General features: G+C 42.0%; 1 protein-coding gene across 12 annotated transcripts; it reads left to right on the top strand.

Moving 5' to 3' along the window:
- On the top strand, window positions 1–24,312 carry atxn2 (ataxin 2). 12 transcript variants are annotated; one of them, XM_065949657.1, is made up of 26 exons: window positions 4–545; window positions 2,426–2,456; window positions 2,785–2,844; window positions 3,369–3,440; window positions 4,691–4,841; window positions 5,784–5,798; window positions 8,096–8,220; window positions 8,427–8,518; window positions 9,106–9,294; window positions 10,222–10,394; window positions 10,714–10,962; window positions 13,316–13,501; window positions 13,634–13,813; window positions 13,910–14,017; window positions 14,171–14,241; window positions 14,356–14,714; window positions 14,817–14,880; window positions 14,989–15,135; window positions 16,084–16,101; window positions 16,693–16,765; window positions 17,887–18,080; window positions 19,084–19,210; window positions 19,326–19,517; window positions 20,776–20,987; window positions 22,551–22,728; window positions 23,496–24,312. In XM_065949657.1, exons 1-26 carry the CDS (start codon window positions 436–438, stop codon window positions 23,522–23,524), a joined length of 3,405 nt encoding a protein of 1,134 aa, XP_065805729.1. In that variant the 5' UTR covers window positions 4–435; the 3' UTR covers window positions 23,525–24,312. The 12 variants fall into 12 exon arrangements, with proteins under 12 accessions (XP_065805761.1, XP_065805729.1, XP_065805723.1 ...); XM_065949651.1 differs by having other exon boundaries at window positions 14,350–14,714; window positions 16,693–16,759; XM_020630553.3 differs by having other exon boundaries at window positions 14,350–14,714.
- Window positions 24,313–24,747: the final 435 nt, after the last annotated feature.

Below are 24,747 nucleotides of genomic sequence, written 5' to 3'. Positions count from 1 at the left end.
CTGTTTTGGTCTTTTCGCTGTTAGCAACGGAAAGAACCCGAGATAGCTGTGAACCCTATTTAGAGATAACAGATTTTTTCGTTAGGATTAGACACAACAAACCGACAAGAGGTGTTACACCCATGTTTATTTTTGGAAGAGTGATTTGCGCGTGTTGTCTTTTTTTTTTTTAATCACACGTTTTTCAGTTTTAATGGGAATTGTACAGATTGCTAATTTAGCTAGCAAACTGTTAGCTTCTTAGCATAGCATCGTCCTCAAGAGACACACTGACATTAGCCTGATAGCTAAGCCCGATCTTTAAGGATTTGCTAACCAGCTGTCACCCAACAACAACACACAAAAAAACCCACACACACACACACACACACACAGCGACTCGTTTTGCGGTGTGAAGCTGCTCGTTTTCAAAACGCCGTCTTTTATGGGATCACCATGTCAATGAAGGCCGGTGGTAATCGCAGCAAGCCCGGCGGAGGCAGCACAGCTGGTGCCGCCGCCTCCGGTGCCGGAGGAAGCGGCGGGGGAAGACAGAACATGGGCAGGTCTGTTGGTGTGGTGGATTTTTAAAAAATGTCAACTAACTGCGAAATTAAAACAATTACTGGTGGATAATGTGGACAGTTTCCAGTCCGTACACACAGTCACGTCCATCAGTGGCAGTTTTGAGAGATGACATTTTGGTTAAATGGTGTAAAAACTAGTGGACGGCGTGCGGGCCTTTTTTTTTTTTTTTACGCCTTTTGGCCGTCCAGTGTTCAGCTAGTGAGGCCTGTCAGCTGGCTCTAGTAATGTTGCAACGTTACCTCCTCTTGCACTTTATTTATGTTGCACCTATCATCATGCTCTCTGTTTTTTTTTTATTATTTTTTTTTTTTACAGTTGTTTGGGTTGGACAGTCACATTTTTTTAACCCCCCACGTGTGAAGCAGATATCAGTTTATGGAGTCAATTTAAGCTCGCGTTAATTAGCCATTTGACAGCCCCATGCTTGGATATCCAATGCACTTGCCTCTTGCTTGCTAACGGGACATGCTGTTCTACATGAGAGCAAATGTGTCTTCTTTGCGTCTTACTGTCATTTTAATTTGGTGTATTACCGCAACATTGCTGCAACGGGGATTGCCTAGAAATTGATATAAAGCGTGTGGGCGCACACGAGAAAGGGGCGGGTGTGGAGACGAGGGGGTGAGGAGGGGGATGTAAGGGGGGGGGGGGGGTATTAGACCGACGGGCTTTCAACCTTGACGTTGCCATCGCTGCTGTTCGTATGAAATAATGTCCTTGAAGCATGGCATCTCTGTTATATGTGGTCCTAAGATAAAGCCAACACATTGTGCCAGTGCAGGAGCTGCATGCGTATTGTGGTTATGGGAGGTGTTAATACGGTCAGGCTTCTATTCACCGGTCACTAGGACAGTACGTCCCATTCATTGCGTAGGTTTTTATCTATTGAGGCCGTGCGAAGAAATTGTAAAATAAGACTTGTCCTCTTTCACGTATGTACAGCTTATTACATTTCCAAATTAGTTGGATTTGTTCCGTCATAATCTTTTGGACCAAGACAATTGAGCCTCTCATTCTTATGCTACAGTAGATATAATGTAGGGAAAGTGGCCATTGCCTTCATTGTATCGTGTGTGAATGCCTGGCTACGTGCCAGCTGCTGAACAAGGTGCATTTTAGGACATGCTTGGGGAAAAAAAAATGTAGGCTACTTGTGTGTTTTGGCTGGCAGCCGCTTGGAACATTTTTTTCTAACCAGCAAAATACCTTTTCCTCTTGTGAGGAATTCACAAATCTGTGTTGCATTCAAGCATGAAATGAATTTGAATTTTCTAGATGTCTAATTTTGATCATTTGTGTGTAACATGCAATGGTGGCACTTGAATATCTTAAGGCATTTACCCCATCTCCTTCTGAGATTTCAGTCATTTCATTTGTACAGTTGCCCCCATCAGTGGGTACTGTAGTTCAGTTTTCAGTATATGGTAATAGCCCTTTTCAGATTGCACAACAGCGACGTTACTAGTTTCCGCCGTCATTGCGTATTAAGACATTGTTATTGATTCCGCAAAGGCATTATGTTGATGTCCCAATCTGTGGACTCACATTGCCTTACGACATTGCTGAAGCGCAAGAGAGCACGGCACAGCGGAAGCTCCACATATACAAACACACACAGCGCTGCGCTCCCCCACTGGCATCCCCGATCCCGTCTTGTCACTGCAACGATTCTGTTACTACAGACTACGGACTACATCATAGAGAGGGGGGGATCCCTTTGTTCCCCCATTACATCCCACAACAATTATATTGAAAGCGAAACCTCACAGGGACGTAAGCACGACACCTTGAAACGGCAATCTGAATAGGGCTAATAATGATGGTGATGGTGAGTTTGACACATTGCCATTTTTTTCAGGGGCAGACACAGTGGTAAAGGTCCTGCAGCTGTAAGTAACTGGTTTATTGTGAGTTTTCTGTTGCCTGAATGAAGTATTTCATGAAAGAAAAATAGCTGTTTTTGGAAACCCACACACTACTGTAGATCAATGCTTACTCTTGTCCATTCTGTTCATTCACCTGGAGGTGGTGACATCTTTTTGAAAGGCATGCAGTTAGTTTTAAAGTGGCAAAGAATGGATTTCAGATAAAGTATAAATAAAGTGGTTGGATTTCAGTTTTTAGAATGACTTATGAATGTTACAGATGTCCTTAGTGTTGCATTTTTTTTTTTGCATGTTGGAAATATCAGATATTAACTGTGTTTTTTTTCTTTAGGTCATTTTCAATGGGGTATATGCAAATATGAGGATGGTCCATGTCTTGACTTCAGTGGTGGTATGTTCACTTTGTATTATCTATGTAATAATAGAGGAAAAAGCCCAGTGGCTAAAGGAAAAACACCTTGTCTGAAACTTCAATGTGAATAACGCTTACACCCGTCTTGTCCTGTTTATCCTGTTTATGATTAATGTTGTGTTATGACGTGTTGTAATGGTTGCATTGTCAAGTCTGTTGTGAGGACCCCAGGAAGAATAGCTGTTGTAATGCTGCAGCTAATGGGGATCCTAATAAACTAAACTAAACTAAGTTAGTTTCTAACAGCAGAAGGTATTGCAGTCTGTCTCTGGCTGCCTGCTGTTTCTTCAAAAATGTCTACGCTGCTATAAACAAAACCTCTGTGATTTGTAGAGACAGCTGGTTGAAAGAATCAAAGCAGAGATTGATCCATTGGTTATTTGTTTTACAACACATGGCTCTCTGAATTTATTTTGTAAAGGTGTAAATAGAATTTTACACATCATCTGATGAGCAGATCATTTATAAGTATATTGAATAATGATACGCCTATTGATTTATAGGGGGCCAAGTGTGAGCTGAAAGTGAAAAACGGAGCGGTCTATGAGGGAGTATTTAAGACATACGGCCCAGAGGTAAGTATCAAACAATTCAATGTTCTTCAATTAAAAGTGGAACTAGATCCGTGATTTTCTCGGTAGCAGTAATACAGATTAAAGTCAACTGTGCTGGGAGTAACTGCCCACCAAGTAGCCAATAGCAGCTTCACTCCTGAGGTTGTAAAGACAAAAATCGCCCTTTCTATCTTTCCTTTTATGGTGGAGAGGCATGCAGCCCTTCATCCTCCCTTTTAGGTTGAAGTATGCCATATTCTCTCTCCTGTGGGGGAACATTAATTTTGCACAAATCAAAAGCTTAACCTGAGCAATTTTTTTTTAGTTTCTGAAAGGTAGTTTGTCTTTATGTTTAGATCTTGGAGGAATGTTGGTAACATAAATACTCTCTAGCATATATCTTGATATCTGTTTTCTAACGTTTTTGTGACCGAAATGTGAGTAGGCCTGGCAGGATACCCCAAAATAAATAGAATTTGGTTCGCTTGCAGGCAAACACACCACTTTGTTTTAAGACCAAAACCAAGCATCACATTTGGCTTTTATTACCACAGTGTGTGCAAGCGGTGCATTCAAACATGGTGAAGTATTCACCAAGCTGTACTCACCATGCTGCTGCACACTGTCTTATTGTCAACAATTTAATCTCTGGATGCAGGACTTGTGTTTTCCATTCTCTCATTTAGCATTGTACTAGTTGTTGTATAACTGATTGTTTTGAGGAAATTGGAGTTGGTTTCAGCTCATGTTGCAATGAACAAGTCCCTCATTCTGATCTGAACGCCAATCAGCTCAAACTCCATTTATTCATGTCAGTCAGACTTAAGTTCATATATGCTATCAGCCAATGAACCTAGAGACTTTTCTGTGGGTAATACTGGCATACTGGGCCATATTGGCAGATTTTCAGTTCAATCAAACACACCAAGGGATATACTTGATTATGTCCTCTTTTCTCTGGTTTTGCTTCTCAGGATTGTCTTTATTTTTTATGTATCGATCAGGTTTAGTTTTTTGTCTGAAAATAGCACAGGAAGGATTCTACACTGTCTTTAGGGTGATCTCTTCTTAATAAACATAAATTTAATACACAGCATAGATTTAATAAAAATCCTCCTTTAGAAGCTGGAACCAGAGAATAGTTACAGTAACTGGATGTTTGAAACAATGCATGGTGGCGTAAGAGTCTCATCTTTCCTGTACATAGTAAAGGCTGTCTTTGTGATTCAGATTGCCCTTTAATCCATTTTAACAAAAACTTACTCCTGCAGTGTGACCTGGTGTTGGATGCAGCCCACAGAAAGAGCCCAGAGCCGAGCATAGCCCCCAGGAAGGAAGATATTGTGGAGAGCATCATTTTCAAGGCCTCAGATGTTGTAGTAGTGACCTTCAAAGATGTGGACCTCAATTTTGCCAGGAAAGGTACTGAGGGCGTTTGTGTAGACACGTTTTCTCACAATAGCAGTCTTTATGTACCCAGTCTTGTTCACACTAAAAGCTCATGAAGCATACACATTCTAGCTAGGTTAGTTTGTATTCATTGAACACACAAAAACAAACACATTCAAAAATACACATCAGTATACACACAACATATTGATCCTTTTCAGTCTGTATTTGCTACCTTGATGTCACAGAGGCTTTGCCATAAGTTACATCTTGTGTGTCTGCTCTGAGTGGCCAGTCATTGAAGACTAATGGGATCTATTGATTGATCCAGAGGTTGCCCTGGCACAGCAAGGACACTCAATAAAGGCTGAATGAGTCTTCTTCATCTAATTCATCTTGACCCTCACAATTCTCCTTTGAACGATAATAGACTGTGTGGCCGAGTTTTATTTGGTCAATTTTGTTGTATGATTTCTGCACTGGTCCCACTTCTGACATTATCTTTAATCTTCTGCAGAGGAGTAAAACATCTAGAGCTCAATTTGTATGTTAGTGATCCTAAGTTGTTTAAGCTCCATTCCCATGGGACTAGTCTTACCAGAGGACCTCACGTGATGTACTGATTAGAAATGTCCTTTTTTGTTTTTACAAGGTACATGCTGTTCAACATCTCACTAGCTCAGATCAGGGACATACGGAGTCAAAAGCTTTAAAATAAACACATTGAAGTTGTAAATAAATCAGGCTGAATTTCCATTTTAAGCTGTTGCATGGATGATACATATAACATTTTTTTAAACTGTTATTTATCCAGGTTAGTCCCATTGAGTTGAGAGGTCTTTTTCAAGGGAGATGCACATCCTGACATTTTTGATTAGAAAGTAGAATGTTGGTTTAATGGCCAGTCAGTCATTCTGTGTTTTAGTCCATCTTTTGATTTTGTTGTCTGTCTGTCTCCCCTCTCTGATGGTCTAGTCTCCTCTGACACAGGTAATATATGGCTGTTTTCTCTTCTCTCACATCTCTGTATGCACCCAAACAAATCTGTGAAGCACTTCTCGAGGCTTGAGGCTGATCTCTTCTCACCTTTTGACTGCATTTTGAATCAAACTTGATTTGGGGAATTTAGGGATAAACAATCTGAATATAAGAATCAAATGCCTGCCTCATTTGTGCTATATCTTCTGACGAGATCCTTAATTGTCTTTTGATTGGATGTTGCTTTCTGTGGAAGTATTTCTCTTTAACAGGCTGTTAAGTTAAACTTTCACATTTAGCAGAGGTTAAAATAAAGACCTATCCTCCTAACATTGACATTAGACTATGTATGTACAGGCCTATGCCTGGTATAAGATACATAAAGTTAATAGTTGAAAGAGTAGGGCTGCAAAATGAATGGCAATTTCATTTGCATTTGCAATGAACACATTGCAAAAGTCTAAATTAACGGCAGTAAATAAATTATTTTATGCAACCAAGCTATGCTTTTTAACTCTGCATGCGTACATGTCACCTATTAGATGAAGGCCTGGGTATAACGGCCACACTTTCACACCTTTTTCCTGCAGAATAAAAAATGTTGCAAACAAAGGTATTGTGTAAAACATAAAGAAAAGCAAATAGAAAAAATGAATTATAGCTTGTATGCACTGTTAATTTATGTTTTACTTAATCCACTTTATATCGGTACGGAAATATTGAACAATATTATCCCATATTGCATATTTTACTCTTGTCGTGCAGTCCTAGTAAAAGGTAGGAAATTAAGACTTGTATTGATACATGCCACAGACACAGATGTGGAATTTAGGGTAACGATAAACAACAGTATGGTTATTATTTCTTATTTTAACTTTTCTAAGTTACAATCAGAGCAAGAAGGAAATGATTGAACCCTTAAACATGATTCCATTGAAAGCAACAGATTGAAATCTAGTGTCCCGCATGAGCACCAAAATCTGCTTCCTGGGCATTGTATGAAAAATCAACCGATGAAAAGATGTTTAATTTGGTTTGGCCCCGTGGTGCTTTGAAGTCATGGGATTGACTGCAATCTAAATGCATGTTTGCTTACCCCTCACTTTGCCCACATTTGATTTGTAATCCTTATTTTATGTATGATTTCCAGAATGGACAGAGTGCATAGAGCATTTCAACAACCTCTACTAAAATAATCCAGTCGTGTAATGCTGAAGTCAGACAACACTATCGTTTTGTGTTTCGATGGTCATTTTCCGATTAGGCGATCACAGACACATACATTAGTTCCGTGACTTGACCGACAGATCACACCGTGGCACATGACTAATCATCAACGCCGACGTGAGGGGGCTGGGATAGATGACACCCGGAAAGAAGACTGTAACCATAAAACAATACAGTCAAATTAAAACTTTCCTCTGTCTCAAAATTCAATCTCTTAGCATCAACTTTAGCATTCTTCTTTCGCTTCACCATTTTGTTTGTTCACCCTCGTTTCCACTGTGCGTGCATCGCTCTGTGCTCTCATTGGCCAACAGAAATGCAGGCGTCCCAGATGAGGCGTCCCAGATGTGGCCTTGATTGTCTCTTACCATGACACACAACACGAGATAAAACGATTTTCAATTTTCGGGGCTGATGGGTCCACAAATCCCTACGTTTGCAAGATCGCGCTTATAACGTGTAGTCTGACCTCGGCATTAGTCCAACTTCATGTATGGTGCCAATCTAATACTTCCGAACTTAATCTGTGGGATGAGTTTGGACAGCTGAGTTATGTAACACCAGGTGGCTGATATGCTTTGTGCAACAAGTCCATGGGTTCCACTTCTGAGGATTTCAGAGCAGACTTGGGCTGACAGGAGATGGGAATTCCTTTCAAAAGTCATATAAATTGGGTCTCAGGCTGTCACCGGCTAAGACAGTGCTTGGGGAGTATATATTTTATTTCTATACAAAGCAAACCTTTTGACCAATCCTGAACCCTTTTATCTTTGTTACTTTTACCAAGGCCAGCTTGAACGATGGCTCAATCAATTTTGAAAGGATTTTTCTGAATCCAGTCAGCCCCATGTCTGGTTGTCAGTGGGTGTACCTGGTGGACAACTCTTTCCTCTTTATAAACCTTTGCTGTCGGAGCTTGTGGCAGAAGCTCTTGAGGCATGATTGCTTCCCTGCATACACAGTGAGAGTGCAGCAATGTGACTGTATGCCATCCTGAGTGTGTGTGTGTGTGTGTACTAGTGTATGTGTGTTTGTGCGAGGCAGTCTGCTGTACATAGATATGTTTTCTCTGTGTGCTGCAGACAATTTCACAGATGCAGCAGTGAGCACTAGGATCAATGGCGAGCATAAAGAGAAAGATCTAGAGCCCTGGGATGGAGGAGAGACCCACAACTCTGACAGCCTCGAGTCTCTGGATACAGATGTGGTGAGAAAACAGACACAGACTCAACAAACCATTGATGCTGCACAAACAATAGAATCTATACTGTTCTCTTGTATGGTAACTTGTAGGTTTGATAGTGAAGGAAGGTTTGTGTGCTGTGTTTGTACAAACCTATGACAAGATGTGTATGTATAGAGCTTTTGTGATGAAATTCTCCCTCTCTGCTCCTCACTCTTTCTTTATTTCAGTCAAACGGGTGGGATCCAAATGACATGTTCAAGTACAATGAGGAGAAATATGGAGTCTTGTCTACATATGACAGCAGCCTGTCTACATATACGTAAGCTTCCCTCTGCTCATGTGTCTTTCTTTTTGTGTACATTTTGCTGTGAAACGATGTCTTTTCTGGAGAAATATGAATATCTCTATTAATATCTGGGGTCAGCAACTTCCCCTCCAACATGTTTCACTTTCTAAACTGAGTGTGTGTCATGAACAGTGAAATGTAAGCCTCCAATAGGAACCATGATTAGTTCACACTGTTTGTACAGTAGTGAGTCCAGCCCCCCAGAAAGTTTAATCTTAAATCTTATCTTTTAAAATGAGCTTTGAAATAAATCTGACAGTGACGTCAAGTCATGACAGTTCAGCTGCACAAGCTTGTGGAATACATTACCAGCAGCATCTTCTATAGCAATATGTTGTTGTCCTTTTTTTTGTTGTTGCCTGGAGCGTTTTTTTTCTCTCTAAATGATATTTAAAATGTAAAGGAAATGACTGACAATATGATATAGCATTCCAGGCGCAATATTCTGTAGTGTTGCTTAAACCTACGCAGTATCACTCTTGAATCTTGTCTGGACCTGATGAAAAAGAGTTAACCTTGATTTCAGACCCTCCCTGTTTTGACCTGAGCTTGTTCCCTAGGGTCCCCCTGGAGCGGGACAACTCAGAAGAGTTCCTCAAGAGGGAGGCGCGTGCTGCCCAGCTGGCGGAAGAGATTGAGGCCAGTGCAACATACAAAGCCCGCGTAGCCCTGGAGAACGATGAACGCTCTGAGGAGGAGAAATATACTGCTGTGGTGCGAGGGGAGAGAGAGTCTCACACACTCAGCAGGTGAGACATTACACATGTACAAACATGATGCAAATACATACATACCTCTTTTAGGGGTGACTGTGTGTCAGTGCAGACTGTGCAGTTCTCACGGTTGGTAATTATTCCTTTTGGAAATGCAGTTGTACAAAATTGCTGCATTTCCATTTTTTCATTGTAAATATTAGAACTTATGGAGCTGGTTTAGCATTAAATCGAGTTAGCAGATTGTTAATATTTGTAAATGTTGTCACTTTTGGGAACATGCATGATTGACATTTTATTGCTACAAATGACATCAGCCTTTTTTTTTTTTAAAACCAGAAGCAACATGTTCATGCGTTTAGACTTGCTATAAATATCAACAGAGATTATTCATCATCCTGGGGTGCTGAAGTGTCCCCCGGGTTCTGTGTTGACTGAGACAGACCTGGAGAGAGAGATACAGCTTTCACACTGGTATATGCTCTCTAAAAACTAAGCTTCCAGTGACCGATATTAAACTGAGTCAAGAGAAAGATCGATGGACCAGCATGGCACAAAGTGAAGTTTTTAAATATGCTTTATACCAGCAGGTTATACACAATACAACATCAATTATTTTTTGGAAGTAAAGTTCTTAACATCAAAGAGCAAAGATCAGAGTATGTGTACATATATTGTTTACATAATGCTTGTAAAAGGGGTCTGAGGTAGAGGGCTCAGTCACATGCATTAGGAGAATAATCAAGCCTTACATGGAGACAACGTAATTCCAGTAAACTCGCTAAATAGACAGCAGCTGTTCTTGAACAAATACTTCCTTAGTGGGTAGAGAAACATCATTATTTTTGGCCGATTTAGAGAAGTAATTAGCTGAATGTTAAAGACTGATTCCCCACAGTGTTATCCTAACGTGTCTCTGACTGTATTGTGTGTGTGTCTGTCTGTGTGTGTCTGTGAGTGCAGGGAGAACAAGTACATTCCTCCAGGTCAGAGGAACAGGGAGGCGATGTCGTGGGGACCGGGACGTCAGAATTCCCCCCGTCTGGCTCAGAGTTCATCTGGACCGTCAGCTCCTCGACCAGGACCCCACGACTACAGTCCCAGCTCCGGGGCTGACCAGAGGGTGGTCAATGGAGGTAAGATGAATGCATCACACACACACAAACCTATTGTGTTTTTGTTGCACACTTAATGCATTGGTTAGTCTATATATTGACCCCTTGTGAACCTTTTACTCTTAAGATTTGCTGGTCGCTGGTCTAGGGTCTCTAGGAAGTTCAGATTTGTTGTAATTGGTTGTTTATTTAAAGCATTTATTCTGTGATCATATTATTCTTGTCTTGCCCTTCTTTCTCATGTGGTTAATCTCTCCCTTTTTTCTGTTCCTACCATACCTTTGTTTTCACCACTTTAACTGGTTGTCATCCTTTTATCATTTGTCCTTCCCTCCTTTAGGTCCATCCCATTGGCCCTCACCCTGTCCGTCTCCTTCCTCCCGCCCCCCCTCTCGTTACCAGTCTGGCCCCTCCTCCCTGCCTCCTCGGGCGACCACGCCCACCAGGCCACCCTCCAGACCCCCCTCTCGACCTTCCAGGCCTCCCTCTCACTCATCCCATCCTTCCTACCCCTCCTCCCCATCCTCTTTTTCTCACCATGGGCCCACGTCTCCAGCCAACACCCTGCCCAAACGCATGTCTTCAGAAGGTACCCACATCAGTGTGGAGTAGATCTGGGCAAAGGCATATGTTGAAGGTTATTGGATTGAGCTCAAAATCAAAAGAAAATTCCTCTTGTCTTTATGTTAAAAAAGTGTCTTAACAGTTAATAAGAAAACTAGTCAATTTGCCCAGGTCTAGTGTGAAACAACACAAAAAGGTGAAGTTGCTTTTTAAACCTGATTTGGGGTCAGATTTGTCATTTCCATGCCAAATACTCACGATGATTCAGTAGGCCACAAAGCTGATCCTTCGTCAGTGCATCAGGCAGCTTCACCTTGGCATGTGGGTGCAACACGATGTGTTCTGTGCTTTCTGTTAAGCAAAAGAGTTATGCCTCCACAAGACCTCAACATGTTTTCTGCTAAAGCAGGCAAGAGTAACCGAACTTGTCATTGAGCTTTTCTTCTGTGAACCTCCTCTGCTAAGATGTTTTTTCAGTGTGTTGCATTTCTGATGACACCCAGTATCACTTACGGCCAGAATTGTCATCTGTTGTACCTGTAAAGATAACACTATTTACGCAAAAGCACTTGCAAAAGGAGGTATTAAAGACGAATGTGTGGCTGTCACAGGCCTGTCATAAGACTGTCCTATCATTCGGTTGTCTAGATGTCTAACCTGCTTGTCTAGCTGCCTGTGCAAGCTCTGCTGCTGCACTAAGTATGCATTATAGGAGTCTTCCATAAGCTAAAACTAGCAAGCTAGCTGCACAAGTGTAGCCAAGCAGAAGTAGTTGAACTAGGTTAGCAATAACAACAATGTGTTGCGCTCTCTAAAGTTGTCCTGTGGACTTGTCCTACAGTAGTAGTGAGGCAGTAAACATTCATGTGTGCTTTGTGTGCAGTTGCTTTGTCATTTTTTTTCCATTAATCGTAAGGCTACCGCGGTATATACAAGCTAACCTCACGTGAAGTCACCTCACCTTATGTTCATATGGAAACAATGGCAACTGCACTGGTAACTAAACCAAATGTAACTTTGTCCCTTTGGAAACATTTCAGCTGTAGGCCAAATGAAAAAGGAGAACCAGCTAATTTAGATGATGCAATTTGTAAAATCTGCGCCCAAAAGATCCGTGTGAAAGGAGGAAACGTCTCATTTGAGATATCACATCGCAAATGGTATTTGGCTTGCAAGATTATTTTGGTTGTGACTTTTACTATTTGTCTTTAACAGTAACACAGTGACAATCAGTGACTAAGACACACAATCACGCCACGGAACAGTGTGCACGGGAGCGGCGCCTGGTGCTGATCAGAGTGGCATTTTTTAAAAGAATATAATAAATAAAAGTCACAATCAAAATTATCTTTCAGGTAAGATGGTGGGCCAGATTCTGACCCCTGAGTCACAAACAAATTAGTTAAATAAATAAAAAGGGGCTGAAAATACTGCATACCGCACTATTGAGCCACCCTGAATCACTGCGGTGGGAATTCCTTCACTGCGACATCTCCCTAATTAGATACTTAAAAAAAAAAAAAAGAATGCTATTTTTACTGTTTTCTCAGAAGTTGCCTTCCCCTTGCTTTTAGACCAAGTGAACACTTTAACCACTTAACCCTTGTTACAAGTTGAATCTAATCTACTGGAGTACTGAGCTAAAATATTAAGGGCTGCTGCCTCACACGTATTTATACATTACAATTTATGGATACTTTGATACAAAGGCATAATTAAAGTGGAATATTTTAAAGTGGGTGTACTGAAGACACTCATTCAACATTGGCAACGTTTCTGTGCCAACATGTTGCCAATCTATTTGTGCAATTTAGACATTATACAGGAGCTTGTTTGCAAATTGAACCCACTATTGGGTGCCTAGGACTTCTGATTGTTTAACCATGTTTGTAAACCAGGTATTGATATGGTTTGATTTTTACTTGTATCATATCGAAGTATAAATTCTGGTATCGTGACAACCGGACTGTTTAAATTCTTTCTGTGTGATTGCACAAACTCTACTGAAGAGTTATCTTTGAACACAGGTGTCCACCTCACGTTCATTACCGTCTTCCCGGTTCTCATCTCCCACCTCACTTGGCTGTGGTTTGATAAGTGTGCTGTGTTGTTGGATCACTTTTACAGGATCATGTGCAGTTTTTCCACTAACATGCATGTAAACAAATAACATAATTAAAATAACCACAAATTAAGATATAATCAGTGCAGATGTGTTGTTGTTTTTTTGAAGAGCTTTTGTGTGACACAGGTTAGTTAAGAAGGGAGATCTTCACAGCAGAATGTTAGGACGCTGTTCACCTCACTCCCACTGTCACATCAAAGAGTTCTGTCCATCTTCAGCTTTTGTCTTTTCTTTTTTCTTTTTTTTACTTCAGGTCCGCCCAGAATGTCTCCAAAATCACAGCGGACACCTCGTGCTCACAGAGTGCCACCCTGCCGGACTACTGGAGTCCCCCCAGGAGTGGACTTAATTTCCCACAATGCCCCTGGAGAGGTCCCAGTGACTCCACCAACCAGGAGCAGCTCCTCTGGAGGGACATGGTCATCAGTAGTTAGTGGAGGTAGAACACTTCTGAATGTCCTTTTTTTTTTTTTTTTAATCTATTCATTGTTTGCTTGTGCGTCAGTAGATTAAAGTGAGTTACATCGTGTGATCACCCTCAGATCATCTCATTTCTTCCTGTCCTCCTCAGCTCACAGACCTCGCTCCCCCCGACAGAACAGTATGGGTGGAGCGTCCTCTGGCTCCTCCTCCATACCTTCACCCCAGACAGGAGCAACACCTGTGGAAACTGCTGCCACACCAACATCAACTTCCTCCCCTACTGCTGCTAGCCCCGCCCCCGGCATGGTCGCCTCTCCATTAGCAGATGGTACGCTTGAGGGTTATGATATAAGAGATGTTATGTTTGATATGAAAAAATGAATTGCTGTGTACTTGGATATTAATAATTTCCTGCTCTCTACAGCAAAGGAGTGTCGTGTTCAGGAAACAAGGCAAACATCCCCAATGGCAAACAAGGAGAATATCAAGCCCTTGGACAGCTCACCCAGTATCACCAGACCAGTCTGTAAAGGTACAGGTCACACTGGACAGCATTACTCGTTCAAGAAAGCAATGCTTTAAACCTAACCTGATTTTTATTTAGCCTTCGTTCTAACCTTTTTCTGTCTTTGAAAAATGAATGTCTTCATCCTAAAGCATGCCTCTCTCTTTCCTCCTGCTACAGGACCCCCTTCTATGGCATCAGACCACAGAAAACAAATAGATAATTTAAAGAAATTTAGTGTCGATTTTAGGGTAAGTATTTTTTTCATTTCCATGTTTTAGAAATGTTCAAATCTTACCAAACAAACTCATGCTCATGAGCTTGTGTGTGTATCTCCTGAGTGGTCTTCTCATTTTAAGTTGCAGTCTAGTTCAAACTCTGACCCCGCCTTTGACCAGATGATGACCAAGCCGCCCAGAGATCCAGCGGACAAGCCGAAAGACCTTCCCCTGGACAAAGCCTCCGCAGTTGGGCGGGAGGGCCTCGATGATGGTGCTGTGATTGCTGCAAGTGCCCCCGGTTGTGCCCCTGCCCCATCTACCAACACCACCATCAACACCAGTAAGCCTGGCAGTCCCGCTGCGCTGTCTCCCTCTCCTTCAGCCCCAGACATGAAGAGGGCAGGGCTGGATGTGACATCACAGGGTGTTCAGACATCGGCCACGTCCTCATTCAGTGGACCCAAGCATGAAGAAAAGGAGGAGAAAAAGGAGGCTGTACAAGAGTGAGTGGAAATGACAGGCTGAAACTGTGGAGCCTTTTTTTTAAACAAAATCTTATTATGATTTAATAACTTCTCTAACTTCTTTACTTTGTTCTCCTGCAGTCAAGTGAGGAAGTCAACTCTGAACCCTAATGCCAATGAGTTTAAACCCAGGTTCAACACACAGGTCAGTAAGTTCTCCGGCTGTGAGACTTCATCATTTAAATGCCTCAAACTAAGACTGAGAGTTAACTTTAACTAACTTTGAGTCTCTTTACATGTTCTCCTTCGTTAGCCCAAACCAGCCAACACTCCGACGCCTCCCCGGCCTCAGGGCCAGCCCAGCCCCTCCATCATGGTCCAGCAGCCCCAGGCTGTTTACGGCCAGACAGTATGCTTCCCACAGATGTATCCCCTCACACCTGTCAGCCCTGGAGTGCAGGTGAGACATTTACCAGTTTTCATAGATATGAATTATGAAGACAGAAGCGACTGACAATATTGATGACCCTAATCATTTGAAGTTCATTCAATTAAATCCCTTACAACCATCACCATTTTCTCAGCATGTCAGCTTCTGTTTGTCCTTTTTTTTCTTTCCTTTTTTGCACTTTTTATCATTTTGTAAGCATGCCATCATAATTTTACCCAGATTTCTTTATTCATTTTTTTAATAGACTATAGGGCTGGAGCTTTATTCATTCTGTTTTCCCACTACAGCACTACAAACATTCTCCTATCATCCTGCATGAGTGTCATCTTTTTTTCTAATCTGCTTTCTGTAAGAACTAGCTGTAATCTGAAAATGTAAACTTTTCTAGATGTCTACTTTACTAAGTGCTTCAAGCCAGTTTACTAGCTTATTATTAAAGACACAAGCTAGCGACAGCTCCAAATGCTGCAGTCAAATGTTCATTTTGAACAAAAAATTGCTCAAACTTTGCCCTTTCTTTTTTTTAACCAGTTTACAACACTGGATCTGTTTTTTTGGGAGCAACAAACTTCTGCAGATAATTTTCAGTCATAATTTTCCCTTATCCACTGAAATTCAGATATTTGTCTGAAAAAAGCGAGGTGACTCAAAGTCCTTCAGAGAACAGCTCTTTATACTTACATGCCTTTTTCTTCTTCTCTTTGGTGTACACTTCATATTCATACCTTCATTCATTCTTTTTCCCTTGGTCATCCTCCATACATTGGTATCTGTCAGATTATTATTTTCATATATAAAATATGACATCAGTTGTCTGTAATAAATATCTTCTGTGTTGCTTTAAGAAAAACTTGGTGATCCAACATCAGACACATGTAAACGTACTTTGGTGAACAACTAAAGAGTGGTTCTCTTTCCCTTTTCTCCCCCTCCTCCTCCTCTCTCTTGCTCCATTAGAAAAGCATAATATGGAAGGTTTGTGAATTTTTTTTAATCCTTTTTTTTTCTTTTCCTTTTTTTTAAGGCCAATCAGTGAGATGTTCTACTTGCTTGTTGAATTAATGCCATCAGATGTTGGTTTGCCAACTTCTTATTGCAATTTCAACTGTCACCACAGATGGACTTATATAACTTAATCTTTTTTCTATTGGCTGCATCTATTCACTGAACGACTGGCTGAAAGCTAATAGGAGCCTCTCTGTCTTGTTTGTAAGATAAATGCATGAGTTCTAATGTTTAAACGTTAAGGAATGGACCATGACGAGCAGTCATTGGGTTGAATTCATAGTTCAAAACACTTTCTTTCTGCCCAATGATAGACGGGTATAGATTATGCATGTGACCCAAGGTAAGATATATTTCCCACAATCTCACATCCACAAAGGTTTAGAAGTTAGACATTTTTTGTATGTGTTGGTTCGTGCTGAGTAGATGTTCCAGCCCCACAGAACGGTTAAGACAGGTCATCAGACATTCGTCTATGAGTTGAGGGTTGGTTTTAATTTTGTTCTAAGAAGTTTGAAAATAAAGCTGTTTTCTTCATCCTTGCTCCTCTCCTCACTCCAGTCTCCAGCTATGTACCAGGTTCAGATGCCACATATGACAGTCAGCCAGTCTAAACCCTACAGACCAGGTAAAGGTGAGAATGACCTCTGCTTTATCTCACTTCGCCCCTGACCTGCAACTATCTCTCTCTCTCCCTCTCTCTCTCTCCCTCCCTCTCTCTCTCTATCTCTGCATCTCTCCTACTTAAGCTGACTAAATTTATCGTTTGGTAAAATGACTGCGATGGCCCCAATTAATGATGTCATTTTGTTTAGGAGGTCATGTTTGAGTTGGATTATATTCATGAACTTTGCGTTCTCTCAAAAGGTGTTTGTCTCGGCTTCAGGAAGTACCTCACTCGTCATAATACATTTAGATTCATTCAGTCACTCAACCTTCATTTAATCTCTAGGACTCAATAAGGACATGCCCTCATGTTCAATGACGTGGAGAGAACCCAAAACAAATAGATGACAAATATAAAGAAAGAATATATAAATTATTCTAAATAGATGATAATTAACAGGACAATTAGCAAGGAAATAATATTGAGATTGGGTATTAATAAGGCTTTTTTCGAGCTGTACCTATGCTTGGCTAGCTATTTCCTTTCACTTTGTTTTGGACAAGTTTTCTAAAGTTGGCTAAACCTGTATAAACATATAGATACACATAAATCTGAATTTGTAGTCAAGGGCCAAGATGTGTCTGTGGCCTTTTTGCATGTATTAAATAGGACGAGGAAATGTTGGGAGGAGACAGTGGGGGATGACATGCAGCGAAGGGGCGAGGTCAGAGTCTAAAACACGGCCTCTGCAATTATAACTGCTAGGCTATCGTTGCCTCCACCTTTTAAGTTTTAACCGGTGTAGTTCGTATGCAATAAATAAAGAGTGAGTGGTGAAGGCATTGGCAAGATGTAATTAGCTATCTATTCTGGAACAGTTTGTTAAAGGAGCAAAACGCAGATGAGACAGTTTTGGTACAGATAACCCATTATCTGAAAACATCTGTGAAGGTGTTTCTCATCTTCGTGAAGATGGATTACAGAAAGGTCATCTTTCAATATAGGTGCCAACGCAGTGAAAAAAAAAAAGTGCCTCTGTCATAACCAGTGGTCATTTTCCTAACTCCTCATCGATTCCAAGCAGGTCGGTGTTGATTATGTTAAACTAAAACTTCTTCTCCACATAAATTCTTTACATGAACCTCCAGTACCCAACATGCCCCAGCAGAGGTCAGACCAGCACCACCCACCAGGCACGCCCACCATGATGCATCCAGCGACAGCAGCAGGACCCCCTATTGTAGCACAGAGCCCCGCCTACTCTGCTCAGTACTTCACCTGCAGCCCTCAGCAATTCACCAGTCAGCCGCTGGTTCAGCAGATGACACATTACCAATCACAGGTATGGTGTATTCTTTTTCTACCACTACCAAAACAAAAAAAATGCAATCATTAGCAGCTTATTAAGCAATGCCCAGTCCAGAAGGCTCCCCTATTAAGACCCATATGTAACTATCACTGTTAGTCTGGTCCAATCAGTGAGAGCTGGCAGTCTTTATGTCTCCCAGCTGTTTACTACTTTGTCAGACAGATGCATGCAGCCCAGCAGCCTGACAGAGTGCCAGCATGATGCCAGCCGCCCATCACATCTGATTTGTGGAGCAGAGTACATTCTCTCCCCCCTGAAGTGTTGTAAGCAAGCAGTAGAACACAGAGGAGTCAACTGAAGGCCACAGTCAAATCAGGGATAGGAGTGAGATTTATTTGTATTGCTTTTAACAATAAAGAAAGTGAACACACAATGTGATTTAAAATTGGGAAGGGAGGGGAACGGAAGAGAATTCTGAACTTGGAAAGTAGTTTAAATCAGACTCCGAAACCATACACCTGGAGAACAGAGGTCCACTTTTTCACCATCTGCCTGCTGTATGGAACTTTAAAAAGGTTCCTCTTTGCATTTTCAGTGTAGAAGGAGAAAAGGCAAACTAGAAATGGGAATGGATGTGCATGGCATTCAGAAAAACCTGCAGCAAAAGTGCACTCTTACCACTGAGGTACCAAGGTACTCAAACCAGTGTTAGTAAATATGAATTTAGTCTTAGTCATTTTCAGATTTTGTTTTGACCACGGGTTTGGACCAGTCAGATTTCAGAACTTTCCCCGGCTTCCCAAGGGAGCTCTATCTCTCTGCGTACTGTGTATTTAGTTGTGGTAACCCAGCCCAGTAACAGCAGCGGCCAGCCTGTAAAAATGATGTATGGAAATCATGACTCTTCTCACAATGATATCTTTTGTTGGTCAATCAGAGGCATCCTTATGCACTTGTTCATAACTGGTTAAAATCAGTTAAACACACTGGCTCTGATGTGTTGTCCATCTCTCGTGTGACCTTGTGTGTCCTCCAGGCGCAGCATGTGTTCAGTCCAGTAATGCAGGGCAGTGCCAGGATGATGGCGCCTCCCACACATGGACAGCCCAGCCTTGTCTCTTCCTCAACTACACAGTACCCGGAGCAGACACACACCATGTATGGTACGGACGCCCAGAACTTGTTTGTTGTTCAAACGAGAGTGTGTTGGTCAGAGTGTCCGTCCAGTGTCTCTGTTTTACACTTTCATCCTCACCCACACTGATTCCTGTCCCACAGTGTCTCCAGGGCCAATGCCTCAGCAGTACCCACACCCCAGTGCCACCTTGCACCCTCACCCTCAGCATCCCCAGCCCTCTGCTACGCCTACAGGCCAGGGCCAGCAGGGTGGTCCCCCTCAACATGGAGGTCCACAAAGCCACCCAGCTGCTAGCCCAGTCCAGCACCCACAGCACCAACAGGCAGCAGCAGGTGAGCAGAATAGAATAAAATGTTAATTGTACAGGTGTATACGACGAAAGTCTTTGGCACAGCCTGAGTGGACCTCAAAGTACCATTGAATTAAAACAAGGTCAAATATAGGTCAAATTTTAAATAGTAAATCCTGTACATACTGTACATATGCTGAGTCTGTTGGTGCATCCTTTGATTGATTTGTAGCACTTTCCTGAGGGCAGTGGGTGAAACAGGTAGTGTTTAGGGTGAGACGTGTCCTTGAGGATGCAGGATGTCTTTCGTAGGGAGCGGATGTGTAGATGTCATTCAGGGCAGGCAGAAGTGTGTTTATGATATTCTGTGCTGCATGGATGATCCTCTGTAGGGCCTTCCTGTCAGCCACAGAGCTGCTGCCACACCACACCAGGATTCAATGCAGCAGTATGCTCTCAATGGAGCACTGGTAGAAAATCGCCAGCAGCTGTTGTGTAGACTTCCAGAGTGTCGTCAGGAAGTAGAGCTGCTGTTGTGCCTTTTTAAATCAGGGAACGTGTTTTGATAGTCAAAGTGACGTCACGTTTTTTCCTGAAGTCGGCAATTTTCTTTTTTTTGCATGTGTGTTTTGAGTGGCAGATTGTTTTCCCTGCACCAGCCTCTGTACCTCCTCTCTGTAAGCACACTGGCCCCTCTCAGAGATCAGCCCCACCAGTTTTGTATCATCTGCAAATGTTCTGATTATGTTCGACTGTGCACCAATCCATCACACAGAGGTATACCGAGAGTACAGGAGCCTGTTTGCTCTGTATGCGTATTGGTGTGGGTCCACGGTGGGTGGGGGAGCAGCCTTAATGTGCTTGAGGATCAATCTCTCCAAGCACTTCATTATGATAGCTGTCAGTGCTATTGGTCTTGTAGTAATTTAGGCCAGTAATTGCTGTGTGTTTTGGAACTGGCACTATTGAGGCTGTCTTTCTATGTGGGAACACTGCACTATCCCAGGAATTGATTTAAAATGTGTGTGAATACCTCGGTTAACTCTGCGGCACAATCTCTGATAAGCCGGCCTAAAACACCATCTGGGCCAATTGCTTTTCACACAATGATGTTGTGGAGTGTGTGTGTGACCTCAGCAGTTTGTAAGATGAGTGTCTGGATGTTGGGAGCTGACGGTGGAGATGTGGTCATGGCAGTCTCTGTCCTCTCCACCTCGTGACGGCCATAGTAGAGATCTGCCCGTGTGAAAGGGATGCTTTGATTTTTGTGTTTTTATTGAAATGTGTTTCATTTGTTTTAGCTGCAGCAGCAGCCCAGGCCCTCCACCTGGCCAACCAGGCCCCGCAGCAGCAGATGTACTCAACCTTGGCCCCCACTCCCCCCTCCATGACCCCAGGACCCAACCCTCAGTCTCCCCAGGCATCGTTCCCCTCTGCCCAGCAGACAGTCTACATCCACCCACAGCAGGTGCAGCACGGCTACAACCACAACCACATGGCCCATGTGCAGCAGGTGAGTCAGAGCGTGCTCTCAGCGGGCTGAACAAGAGATCAGAGTGTTTCCTTTACCTGCACGCAGTGTTCCCTTTTCAAATCACGATCGACCTATGTGTGCACATAAAACGCCCTCTATACGCCCACATTCAACCTTAAATGGTCAATGCAAAGCGCCTCATGAACCAAAATACATACAAACGAGCGAGCAGATCAAAGGTTTGCAGCGCTGGATCACGGCAACCTCTAGAAGTTAGCCAAAGAAAATAAACTTTCTCACCAAGAAATGGTGCTTGTGAAAGGAGTGGAGATGAGAGAGAACATATTGTTTATATCAATAAACAACCGTTTTTGTTTATTTTTTTTTAACTGTTGGCCACATTTTATTGTGACAGACTCTATCTGCACTGTGACTAATTCTGAGGATTTATAGGCCTAATGATCTACGGTACTTAATTTCCACACTTCACTATTTTACACAATAAATAGGTGTAGGTGATGAAGATGTGCGGAGTAAAGAAGGCAAAGTGTGTTAAACAGCCATCGCCGTGTCTCTGTGCGTCTTACAGATCAGTTATCTATGTACGCATGTTATTAGATTTGTATTAGAGCTGGATGAATTAACCAGCCAGTCAAGAGTATCGGACGATATTAACATTTTAAGTGACTATCGATATCAGCTCATATCTCAAATATGTGGCAATATTACTCAATTTGTACCAGTGAAATAGCATTTCATTCAAGTAGCTACCCACACAAGATAAGTTTCATATGAGAAAACATGCTTCATATATAGATGAAAAATACTTTTAACCATTTCCGTTCCAATTAAAAAAAAATACAAGTGTCTGAATGCTAACTTTTCAGGCTATGAGGTTTGGATCTGTCCACTTAGAGGAAGACGAGAGTGTTATTGATCTGTGTATGAAGCTTGAACCCTGAGACTCATGATGATGCAAGAGATGCTGCAAATAATGCTGGGCAGACTTCCAGTATGAACTTTAATATTAAATAATCACCACTAAAGTCATTCAAAGAACTAGACATTGTATCTTCTACCTTTAGCTGTGAATGTTAAACACTAACGGCTTAAGAGGTTTTTGTTGTTCTGTATTAGTGAACTGTTAGAGGTAAGCTAGAGGAGTGTACGCTAAGCTAGGCTAATCGCATCCTGCACCAGCTCAATACACTAAAATATACTCATTAGCTTAGCCTCGTGTTTGTGTGTTTCTCTCCATTTTGTTTTTCTGATATTAACCATTTCAGACAGATATTTATGTTTTACCGGTTTAAAGAACGCTAAAACATCTGATGAGGGCTTACGTTACAAAAATCAAACATGCCTCTTAGATTTATGCTTTATTCCATCATCCACACCCGATGATCCAAAGGGTCAAAAGTACAGCGCTGACAGCTGCCACTGTTTATAGTGTTGTGGTGTCGGTTTCTCTGTTACATCTTTTAATGACTTCTTCTTCCTCTTTGTCTGTTATCTCTCACACACACACACACACACACACACACACACACACACACACACACACACACACACACACACACACACTCTGTCTGTTACACCTAGGCCCATATGCAGTCTGGTATGGTGCCGTCTCACCACCCGGGGCAAACCCACCCCACCATGATGCTGATGGCTACCCAGGGTCCTCCGGGGGGTCCGCAGCCCCAAATGCCCCAGCAGGCACTCAACCACATACCTGTTTCTTCCACCACACATTTCTCCTACCTAGCACATCCACAAGGTCAGTTCATTTTATCATCTAGCACACTCCTGCCGGGTGGAAACTTGTTAAATGTGTATTTTTCTTTGACTCTGTAACGTCAGCTGTCACAAGCTATGACAGTCTTGTAAACTGCGACAGGAATAGTTGTAGTGACACCAGATGGCCCGCTGAATTTGAGCGTCTCTTAGCAGATCTAACGATGAAATCTGCCAGACTGAAAAAAAGACAGCTCGCTCATTTACGCTGGAAGTGTTTCTTGATAAATTATTCTAAAGAGGTGAAGCCATGGCAGGAAACAAGACAGCGGGTGGATTATCCTTTTTTTTACACTGTCCTCTCTCTTTATCAAACAAATTGCCTGAGCATTATTTAAATTAAACACGTGAACAACCTGTATTTCTTCAAACTATGCATACAAGGTACAGCTATGCAAACAGTCTGTCAAGTTTCCTGAACAAAATCCCGGATTATAGAACATATTGAGCTTTTTTATGTCTCCATAAAAATCTAATAATATGTCAAATGTGTCTTTTGCATGCAAGATTCCTTCTTGGTTTAAAAAGTGATTATTATCGGTAGTACTAAAAAGTTTAATGGATTTATGGAACATGCTCACCACGTTTGTGCAGCACAGACTGCTGCATCTTATTATCTTCATAGTCTGTTATTGTTGACGATGAGCAAGAGAGACGAGACAAATGGAAAACAATGCGAGCTAAACAATTGTACAAAGTCACTGAATGCATATTTCTTTTTTCCGTTTCCCCCATTTTGTCTGTCTGCAGTGCAACCTCATCATCAGCAGCAGCTGTAGATAGAGGGCGCCAGTGAGCCGAGGGACCCGCTCTGCGTCGCACTTCTCAGCCCGAGCCTTCATAACCAGGCGAGGAAGAGAATGAGAGTCCCTCCCTCTCCTCTCTTTCCTCATCTTCACCAGACATGCTTCACATCAGCTTCTCCCTCCCCTCCCTCCTTCCCTCCCTGACTAGGCAATAAGAGAATGTTAACAGGTTGATGCAGTGACATGTTTTAACAAGCTAGAGAGTTGTATCGGACATGACTGATCCTTTTCAGCCCCTGATATCTGCAAAAATAACACACAAACATAAACACACAAACAACACACACACTCTTTCAGGGGTCCCAAATTGCAATTTGAGTCCGCTTGCCAAGTAAGATGTGGAAGAGAGAATGAGAGTAACTAATCAGTGAGAGTGAAGAAGAAAATTCAACTGGAACTTGTATTTTGTCTGCACCTTGTTATAAAAAAAAATCTTCCAACCTTTAAACAGTATTAATCTTACTGTTTATTGCTGCTGCTATGTGCTGCGTTTGTTTCCAGACTACATGAAAAGTTTCTAACCAAACTAAAAAAAAAACGAAACCCGACGAGAAGCTTCCTGAGAAATGAACACGTTTAGCAGCCGAGAGGAAAGGAGAAACGTTATTTATGAAATTATAATGGCTGAGGTGATCAAATCCCACTTCTCACCTGACCCTTATGTAACTTTTAAGTTAAAACTTTTACTTTGTAGATAATATAAATAATTTAAAAAATGAGCAAAAAAACTTAAAAACAATAAAAAAGTTTTAAAAACTGAATGGCTTCCTGTGGTTGCTTTGCATTGTGTGTGTGTCGTATCTGTTATTCATGAACAGGAGTCCAGACACTGCTCTGTGAAGTCTGTCTGTACAGCGGTGCTGATTCAGTAAATATTCTACCCAAATATCAATCAGAACTCTTGAGTCCTTCAGAGGGGAACGAGTTGTCAAAGTTTTTTGTTTTCGATTCGGGCTTTTCATACCTTCATTGTAGAGATAGGATAGTGGATAGGGTCGGAAATCAGCGAAAGAGAGGGGGGAATGACTTGCAGGAAAGGAGCCACAGGTTGGATTCGACCATGCGCCACCCGCGCCCCGAGAGTCGTTCTATCTTAAAAATTAGTTCCTGTTACTGAGATCAGAGCCTCAGAACTTAACCTCCCTGTGAACCTCTGGTTTTTAGTTTTCATTCTCCCGTCTGAAGACTTGGGGCAC

The sequence above is a fragment of the Labrus bergylta genome, chromosome 2 (assembly GCF_963930695.1).
Source record: "Labrus bergylta chromosome 2, fLabBer1.1, whole genome shotgun sequence".
NCBI classification, from domain to species: domain Eukaryota; kingdom Metazoa; phylum Chordata; class Actinopteri; order Labriformes; family Labridae; genus Labrus; species Labrus bergylta.
The sequence above is the reverse complement of the archived record's forward strand: the minus strand, read 5'-3'. Positions and strand labels throughout refer to the sequence as shown.